At 31.7% G+C, this 10,538-nt stretch overlaps 1 protein-coding gene across 1 annotated transcript; it reads right to left on the bottom strand.

Annotated features, from left to right (window-relative positions):
* Window positions 1-1,914: 1,914 nt before the first annotated feature.
* On the bottom strand, window positions 1,915-10,326 carry LOC109190566 (zinc finger BED domain-containing protein RICESLEEPER 3-like). The gene is made up of 4 exons (XM_019341074.1): window positions 10,291-10,326; window positions 3,399-3,470; window positions 2,441-3,285; window positions 1,915-2,338 (listed from the first exon to the last, which is right to left on the bottom strand). The coding sequence occupies exons 1-4, from the start codon at window positions 10,324-10,326 to the stop codon at window positions 1,915-1,917; spliced, it is 1,377 nt and encodes a 458-aa protein (XP_019196619.1).
* Between the last annotated feature and the right edge of the window lie 212 nt (window positions 10,327-10,538).

The following is a 10,538-nucleotide window of genomic DNA, read 5'->3' as shown; positions in this document are numbered from 1 at the left end:
TCGATTATTTTTATTTTCGGATTGGATCGGATCGGTCGGATATCCGTGTTGTAATTCGGTTTTATCATAATGTAAAAAACTTAAAATCAAATATTCTATTCATGGATGATGGAACACCTAAGTACCTAACTAATGAACTACTTAAGTACTAAAAGCCACTAACTAGTAATTACTAACTACTTAACAGCAAAAATAAGTAAATAACATAAGTAAACTTATAAAAGTGTAAACATATAATCACAAAATACAAATTAGCTTACATATAATCAGCAGATTAGCTTACAAGTTACAAAATTAAAACTTGTAATGAGAATTTTAATTGTTCATAGCAACAGCATCACTGCATCAGTCTCCAATCAGCACATCAGCATTCTTCTATGTCTATTCTTCTTCAAAAGAAAGCCAGATATCCAAAACTCCAAAAGCAATATATGAATATATGATTAATATAATATAGAGTACTCTATGTCTATTCTTCTTCCTGATAAGTGAACACATAAAAACACAATAAGTTCAAAACATTTGTAGTTAGTTAGAATTGACACAATCACACAAACTGAAACTGTAAAAGACTAAAAGAGTGCTCAGATAGCTTTTTTTCCATATCAAGTTAGGATTGGGGGCACACTACTCAATGAGTATGGCATAAACACCACACTTCAAAGGCAACATACCAAACCCAATTCTATATATTCAGAGAACATGGTGGAAGCATCATCATAGCAGAATAATACTTATACTGGAACAACTAATGAATTATATTTAAATAGCAAAGACTCAAAGAGTGCTCAGATACTTTTTTTTTCCATATCAATTTAGGATTGGGGGAACACTACTCAATAAGTATGGCATACACCACACTTCATAGGCAACATACCAAACCCAATTCTATATATTCAGAGAACATGGTGGAAGCATCATCATAGCACAATAATGAACATTTATACAGGTATAACTTATAAGTATAGTGAGTCAGAAGTCAGAAGTCACATTTAGACATTTAGTCAGTACTTATACTGATACCTGAGCTCAATGGCAGCAACATTTAAAATGTTACCTAGCCATGAGCACTTTCCAGTTTCCAGTTCCAACTTCCCAGCCTCACGAGGGACATTGATTTGAATCATTGATACACATACATGATACACTGATACAGAGGCATAAATTTATCATGAAATCAAATAAGTAAATAAGTAATCACAAATTCAGATTTCAAAATAAATTAATGGAAACTGTAAACATACAACAATTGTAGGCATTCCAGTTCCAGTGCTGGATGTGCAGCACAACTCTGCAGTACAAAAACAAAATGGAAATTAAAACGTAAACAATTAAACAGATCATTGCTGGAAGTTAGAAGTATATACCTTTCTCAATCATTTCAACATCTTCAATATTTTCTTCAATTGAGATTGGTTGGTTGCTTAACCTTAGCCAATCCTGTGCACACACCAATGCCTCAACAATTCTAGGAGTTAGGGAACTCCTAAAGGCATCAAGCACCCTTCCACTTGTACTGAATGCTGATTCTGAAGCAACAGTTGATATTGGAACAGCTAGAATATCCCTTGCCATTTTAGATAAGACAGGGAACCTTTCAGATTGTTGCTTCCACCATCTTAGAAGGTCAAATGAATCATCCTCATCCACAATAACCTCAGAGAGATACACTTCCAACTCAGTTTTTTTCCTAGACAAATCCCCACTCACCAAATTTTGCTTCTTAATCTGAGATTTCAGTAATGATTGAGGTCTCCCAACAGAAACTGAATCAGATATTGTTATTGAGGGAGAACATTTTTCAGATTGTTCAACAGACTGGACAGGGAAGCATGCAACATAATCTTCAAACAACTCCTTAAGGCCAACAATCACCTTATCAAACATTGTTTTACCCTTGTCCTCACCATATAACTAGTTAAACTGAATGGGCATATACTCAATTTTGTCCCTGGGGTCTAAGATATTTGCATAGAATATCAAAAAATTCATTTTTTCAGGCTCACCCCAATACTTATCAAATTTTGCCCTCATATTTTTACCCATCAGTTTAACACTATCTTCTGTAGCTTCCTCCATATTTTTCAACAAGCAAGACAAATCAGAAATCTCAGAGAAGAAGGTATTAGAAGTCACATACAATGATCCAGAAATCCTAACAGTCATTTCATAAAAAGATTTCAGAATCATAACCAAAGATTGAATGGATTCCCAATCTAAGAAATCAGGTACACTTCCACCCAAATCAGATTTAAATGAACTGTCATGATCATCATAGGCTTCAAATACCTTCTGAAATAGTAATGCAGTATTAAGCATCATATATGTGGAATTCCACCTTGTAGGGACATCTAGACACAGAGAATTCTTAGCTTCCACCCCAATTAGATAAGCTAGTGATTTAAACTTCTACAACCTAGCAGGTGAGCTCCTCACATACCTAACAGCATCCCTGACTTTCTTAACAGAACTGTCACATTCTTTCAACTCATCCTGTACCACCAAGTTAAGAATGTGAGCAATGCACCTCATGTGCAAATACTTACACCTAACAGCAGTACAACCCCAAGAGCCCAACTTCTTCTTCAAGAATCCTAGGGCAGTATCATTGCTGGAAGCATTATCTACTGTCACACTAAACACTGATTTTAGACCCCAGTCCAAAAGGCAACTCTCTAAAGCCTTTGCAATACTTTCCCCCTTGTGGGAATATATAGGAACAAATGAAATAATCTTCTTTTGCAGCTTCCACTCACTATCAATGAAATGTGCAGTTATGCACATGTAGTTTATTCTCTGGACTGAGGTCCAAGTATCAGTTGTGATACTTACCCTCTGACTGCTAGTCTTAAAAAACTTCTTCAAGTTGACCCTCTCATCAGAAAATATCTTGAAAATGTCCCTACTGATAGTCCATCTTGAAGGGATTTTAAACCTAGGACAGCAAACTAAAACAAACTTTCTAAAACCCTGTCCCTCAACAATCCTAAAAGGAAGTTCATCTAAAATAATCATCTCAGCTAAGGCTCTCCTTATCAAGTCTTGATCAAACACCAAAGTACCCAACACCCCTTCAGTTCCTTCACTACTTTGAGTTCCAGCAGAAGAAGGTGCAGGTTGGAATGTGAGTAGGGACTGCCTTGTCTCCTTAGAGTGAGGATTTTTAAGGCAGTTTACCACATGAAGTCTGAGAGAAGAAGTCCCATGTTTCTTGGTCTCACAGCAATACACTTTTGCACAATATATACATTTTCCTTTGATGACAATGCCATCACTGTCTTTGATCTTTTCAAAGTGATGATCTTTTCAAAGTGATCCCAACATGGAGCCCTGGATTCAACATCTTTCCTTTTCTTTGAAACAGGTGGAGGTAAAGGCTGCTAAGACTGAGGAGTAACAGTCTCTACAGCAGGTGCTTCCAACTCAGGTTGGGTTCCAGATACACCAGTAACACCACTAACACTTTCCATCTAAAAAGGGGAAAGTATCAGTGACACAGAATGGGAAATCACTCATTGAAAATCATCAACAGAGAATGGGCTTTGTCACATACACACATGTATCAATTAAAGTGTTAAACAGGCAGAATTCAGTGAATTGAACATTTCATCATGTATGCAGAATTGCACATAAATGATTTAAGGGTCACATATCCATAAACTTACAACTTACAAATTACAATTTACAATGAAATCCATAATCAGGCATTCAAGCTAAGTAGGTGTATGCTACTTTATATGCTCATCATTTATATGGATTTCAGTCACACACTCCCACATTTATATGGATTTCAGTCACACATGAGTACAAGACACACTCCCACATTTATATGGCTTCCACACAAATACCATCATGCTTAACATTTATATGGATTTCAGTATTTAACACACAGTGGCAAGGGGCTAGGGTAGTATGGCTTCCACCACAGATTAGGTTACAAATTAGAAACCCTAATCAAACAATTCACAAATTCACACTCAAAGAACAACTGACATGCAATCCGGAACTTCTCAACGGATTTACAAGTATCATAGTCCAGTGAGTCCACAGATTAGGTTACAAATTAGAAACCCTAATCAAACAATTCACAAATTCACACTCAAAGAACTACTGACATGCAATCTGGAACTTCTCAACGGATTTACAAGTATCATAGTCCAGTGAGTCCACATATTTACGTTACAAATTAGAAACCCTAATCACACAATTCACAAATTCAAACTTAAAGGACTAGTGGCATGCAATCCGGAACTTCTCAACGGATTTACAAGTATCACAGTCCACATAATCATAAAAATTAGAAACCCTAATCAAGAAGACAAATACACAATAATCTATAACGAAAATGTAAATAGGGTTTAGTAATTACTTCGTTTCTCAGATTTAATCCCTCGAGAACAAAGGGCTTCGAATCCACTATTCCACCGTTCAACAGTTCCACCAGACTCCGGTGACCGGACTAGGGTCTAGGGCTTCCACCGTTCCACCACTCCGCCAGTCACTACTCCGAGTCTCCGAATAGGGCTTCCACCAGACTAACAAACAGAGACTAAGACTCTCAGAGTCTTAGAGAGTAAGACGCTAAGAGTCTAAGACTCAAAGTCTCAAAGACCAGAGCGAAAGAGAGAACGAGAGATGAGAGATGAGAGATGAGAGATTGAGAGAAGTCTAGAAGAGTCAAGAGTGAACTGAGAGCTCGGCTGCGCTCAATGAAATGAGTAATATATATACATACACCAAACGACATTGTATTATATAGCGGAAAAAAACCCTAGGGTTTTATCGGGTAATCCGACGGGTTCGGGTAGCGTTTACTGCCTCCCACCCGAACCCCTTACATCCGTCTAATAGCGTAGCGTTGGATCGGGTTGGGTATTCGGATACGGTTCGCTCCACGGACTCGCCCGTCGGGTTTCGGGTCGGTCGGGTGGGTCGGATTTTTCGGGTTTTGCACACCCCTACGCAGCATAACGCCAAATATTTTGGCGTTGATGAACAGTGTTGCGCCATATTTGGCGCAGCACTGTTCATCCACGACATTTCTTGGATAAAAATTTAATTCCTGTTTTGCCCATGTTTTTATTTGTTAATCTTTTGTATCCTTTATTGTTTGTGTTTGGCGTCGATCGGGTTAGCTGAGTTCAACCCCTGCTCGATTCGGGACGTTGCAATGTGGCTTACCATGGAGAGATGTGGTTAAATGGTTAATGTCCACCTACCTATCACCAATTGGTTTTAAGTAGGATATGACAACCATGTACCATAGAACTCTATGGTTAAGCTAAGCGTGCTTGACTTCCGGCAATCCCATCCAACAGATTGTATGTATTTATATATTTTGTTAAATACTTAAACATAAATATTATATTATTATAAATAAATTATATCATTTGAAATATCTTGTCAAGACGATTAAAATTAGACTAATATTGAATATAGATTAATTAAAAATTAAAATAAATCAAAAATAACAACAACATAAAAATAATGTTACCAAATTTATTTTTTTTACATCACAAATTATATTTTATATTAAACTAATTAAATTTGAAATAATAAAATTAGAGAAACCATATTATTTTAGTGTAGACTAATATTTGATGTAAAAATTTGGTGTTTTGGTGTAATGGGTTGGAGATGAATAAAATTTAGTGTAGAGAATATTCTCTTCGATGTGACATTTGGTGGAGATTTTTGGTGTTTTGATGTTAAATGAGTTGGAGATGCCCTAACTTTGTTGTTTTTATAAGTTTTGGTCATTTCGGCCAAATTGATGATGGTTTGCTAAATTTTATATTTTTAGGAGTAAAATCGCCATCCCAATGAAACATCTTCAATATCTAAACAAAATCACTGTAAAATCATATCTATAGGTGTTTGATTGATGAGAATAATGGGGAAGACGGGCAGAAAGTATCTATAGGATTTATAGCGTCGACGATTGGCAAACCCTTTTTTTCTCTTAATATGATTTTTATTTTGTTTAGATATTGAAGATCTTTCTATGGGCTGATAATTTTGCCCATAAAAATATAAAATCCTACAACATTTCACCATCAATTTGAGAAGAAGGACAAAAAATTAATAAAAATAACAAAATTAGGCACCAAAATTAAAAAAATAAAATAAAATAAAATTGTGCACCAAAAGTGATAAGACCTCAAAAGTTTAGGAACCAAAACTTACTTTGTTGTCTTTTTACTTGCTTGAATACATTGACAATTTGGCACACAAGACATTAATGCCATTTACATTTATTAAGCAAAGACTTAAAACTACGTACTTATTTTTTTTACAATCGTTATATCGTCCACCCTGCTTAAAATGACGTCGTTTTTTATGTTAAGATTTTATGTGTATTATGTTAAGAATTTATGTGTATTATGTTAAGAGTTTATATGTATTCTGTTAAGAATTTATGTGTATTATGTTATATTATGTTTATTATGTTATGAATTTATGTGTATTCTACTATACAATTATATACATTCGAAACAGGGAATTTTGTTTTTTTTTTTTTAGAAATTAATGGCAGAAACGAAAAAAGTAATTTCTAAAAAAAAAAAAAAAAAAAAACAAAAACAGATACAAAACGATGTCGTTTTGGCTAGGGCACACAATGCCCTGGTGCATGATATAATTTACCTTTTTTTAACGACTCGAAAAAGAAATTAAAAAAGAAAGAATAATTATGACCAAGTCATTTTGAATCCAGGCACATTATGCCGTGGAACCGTGTCCACCTTGTAAGGTGGACACGGTTCCAAAACTGTTAGTAATTATAAATATATAGTTCAAAAATTATGAACATAAAGTTGTGAACATAATTATGAAAATATAGTTCTGTAATTATGAACTAGTATTGTACCCGTGCGATGCACGGTCTATAAATAAAATTTTAATTTACAGGGTTATTGTAATAAACAAACAAAAAAAAAAATGGATATATGATAATAATAAACTATACATATGATATCTGAGATCCACATGTTTCATACACAATAACCTTTTTTCAATACTTCATTATGCTTTTATATATAGAGATACAAATAAAGATAGAAGTATAATAATAAAGTATAAATACATCTACCCACACAATTAATGCATTCTTACTTACTAATCTTATTTCTATCAAAATGCATTCAAACTTTAGAAGAACAATTTTGTCGCTAATTCTACTTAAAAATGTATGCAATGTAACTTGCTTATATTTTTTTTTTACTTACTGAAAAAGATGTATAATAATATTTTTTTTCAATACAAATAATGTCATTACATCATACTTTCTGCCAATTTAAATATAAAACTCAGTCCAAACCCTGATTCTACTTACAAATCAAAATTGACCCAACAACATTGTACAGCCCATTTCAATATAAAGCCCAACCCAAACGTTAACCCTAAACATAAGTATTAATGTTGCAAGCCGTTTCATCTTCCTCATTTCATAGGCAATTTATATCCTACACCACGACGCGCGTTGCACTGTGAGCCCAAACGCAAAACGATGTCGTTTTAGTTTTTTTTTTTTTTTTTTTTTTTTTTTGAAATTTTCCGCCCTAGTGAATGGCAGTAATTTTTTCTTTAAAAAAACCCGCTGTTCAAAAATGTAATGTTATACTAGAATACACATAATTGTATACATGAATGTACATAATTATATAACAAAATATACATACTCTTTTTAAAAGATAATACACATAATCTAACATCTACAAATACAAATCTAATAAAAGCGAATATTGTTAGGCCCTTAACTGGAACAAAAAAAATGTCGGTACTAATTGTTTCTTAAAATGAATGGTTCATATTATTTTAATTTTAGTATCTTTTAATGATTTTCCTTATTTACCCTCTATTATATTATTTTCTTCCCTTAAATAACCCTAAATTCCGTTAGTTTAAACTTTAGTAACGGAATATTCCGTTAACTATTTATTATTCTTAACATACTCTTAATTTATATAAGGTCTTAGGTTTTCAAAAAAAAAATATAAGGTCTTAGGTTCAAACCTCATCCCAATTATAATTGACATAATTGTTAAACATATATTATTTTTTTTGTTCAGGAGAGAGGGGGATACCCAACGTTAAACATATATTATGAATATGTTAAAATGTATTAAAAAAATATATAATATAAAATTTAACATAAACTTTTGTTAAATAATTAGCTCGACTAAATACATAGCATTCAAAGTTGAGCATCAAATATTATAAATCAGGAACTACTTTAACATTATTTGATTTTCTTGAATTTGTTTATTTAAAAAAAAAACAAATTTATGTTATGTTTTTTTTTTTTTTTTAAATTAATCTTCTTCTGATTATTTAGAACAAAATTTAATATTTCTTTTTTTTTTGAATGTACAAAACTTAATATTTCAATTATGCTTTTGCATTATTGGAATGATTTAGGCCATTATGGTATTAATATTTTTTTTGTATTTTTTTTATAATGGTACAATTGTACATTACATTACTAATATTATACTATTATTTTTTTATTGGACAATGTTCTTACATCATTGTCGAACCTGCGCGGCCTAACTACAAAGTTGTTGATCATAAATACAATTACACATAGACTCTAAAACGGTAGGATCATTTTTCAAATAATTGACAATGTTAACATCCTACTAGCTCCAATTGAACAAGTTTACACATCAAAATTTTATCAATGCATGAACACTTCTAAAAAAAATTTGTAAGTTAATTTTTACTATATTATTATATTAATATCTATTGTAACCATATATTTTGAATTATTTATTATCATCCTCTATTAACAGCAATTGTAGCAATTGTTATGGACAAACTCACAAAACAATTTGTCTCAACAAGGAATGGAAATTTAAAAAAAAAATCATTAATTTCATTATTGTTGAAGAAAAGTATGTACGACACTTTATTACTCTTATTAATTAAATAAATTAGTAGCTACAACAAAAAATAATACATATGCCTCATTTAATTAATTTAGAATTAGATGTTTATAATGCTTTATTTTAAAAAAAAATATTCATTATAAAAAAATTTAAAAGAAATATAATTTCATTAGTTATATTATCTTTATTTTCTACAATTCAAAGATTCCTTACCTTCAAATTTATTAATTTATTATATTCACTACATTGTTCATTGTCTTCTTTTTTACATTATCGTGTAATTAAATATCAAAGTTATAATACAAAACATGTTTTATATATATATATATATATATATATATATATATATATATATATATATATATATATATATATTATTTTATTTTATTTATTTATTTATTTATTTATTTATTTACCAAGTATTTTATACAAATATAATAAATATTAATATTTCGTTCAATACTTTCACATGATGATCTGCGACACACATCTCACAACACATGAAACATGTAGGAAAAAAATTACCACTACTAAATATCAATAGGTGTTTGTACGCTAAATAGTTCATATTACAACTAAAATCTTAGTCATATACACAGCAAGGTAAATCTAAAACTTCCTACATCATAATCTCATTGCATGATGAATCCCTCTATGCTGCTACCAGTAACCTAATTGCACATGAAACACTACCAATAAAAAAAAAAAAAAAAAAAAAAAAAAAAAGGACATGTACTGAAGATGAAAACAATAACAATGCTACCCAAAAAAAGAATAAAGAAGAATTAGAGAAATTTAAACAAAAAGTAATATTTATTTAGACTATCGCTTTAAAACTAAGTATTTAGACTAGCGTTATTACAAAGTTGCAAACATTTATTTTTGTGACAATTATAATCAATCTCGCATATTGCTTCAAAAAAAAAAAATAATCAATCTCGCATATATTATCTTGCATTTATATACTTTAAATTATCGATTTAAATAAACAAATTCAACATTTATTTACATATGCATGAACATCTCCTATATGATATTGCATTGATATACTTTGGAATACTTATTTAAAAATAATTATTGGGCATTATCTCATTCGCACAAAGTGCGTTAAAAAACTAGTAATACATAATAAACATAAACTTTTAACACAATACACATCAACTCTTAACATAATACACACAAATTTTCTGATTCGGATGTACATAATTGTATAAAAAGAATGTACATAATTGTATAAAAAATGTACATAATTGTGTGAACAAATACACATAATTGTGTGAACAAATACACATAATCACAGCAACTTCCTACCGCGCCTCCCAAAACGACGTCGTTTTGGGAGGCGCGCGGTGCACAGTGCTATGCGCACTGTGGTGTAGGGTATAACGATTGCATTTCATACCAATTCTTCCAGGTCTGCTCCATATCCTCTCTCCATTGTTCAAGAATTTAGGACATTTTTCTCCATTTTGATTGCCTAGAAAACCGCTAATGTCAAGTTAGATTTCTCTTGTTCAGTTCGTGTAAACACTTCTCCTCCTTTCGTTGTTCCAATTTTTCACCGTACCAAATTCAATTCTGCATGCGATCTACACTACCTTCCGCGAACAAAAAACGTCTTTGAAATCAAACCCTAGCCGAGAGCAAAAT

The sequence above is a fragment of the Ipomoea nil genome, unplaced genomic scaffold, assembly GCF_001879475.1.
Source record: "Ipomoea nil cultivar Tokyo-kokei standard unplaced genomic scaffold, Asagao_1.1 scaffold0202, whole genome shotgun sequence".
Lineage (NCBI taxonomy): Eukaryota > Viridiplantae > Streptophyta > Magnoliopsida > Solanales > Convolvulaceae > Ipomoea > Ipomoea nil.
The sequence above is the reverse complement of the archived record's forward strand: the minus strand, read 5'-3'. Positions and strand labels throughout refer to the sequence as shown.

Bases quoted from the DNA above. Each gene is read 5' to 3' on its own strand.
- LOC109190566 (XM_019341074.1), bottom strand. From the start codon at position 10,326: ATGGAGAGAGGATATGGAGCAGACCTGGAAGAATTG. The intron at 3,471-10,290 runs GTATGAAATGCA...TCCCCTTTTTAG, and splicing joins GAGCAGACCTGGAAGAATTG to ATGGAAAGTGTTAGTGGTGT. The intron at 2,339-2,440 runs GTATGTGAGGAG...TGTCCCTACAAG, and splicing joins AAAGTCAGGGATGCTGTTAG to GTGGAATTCCACATATATGA.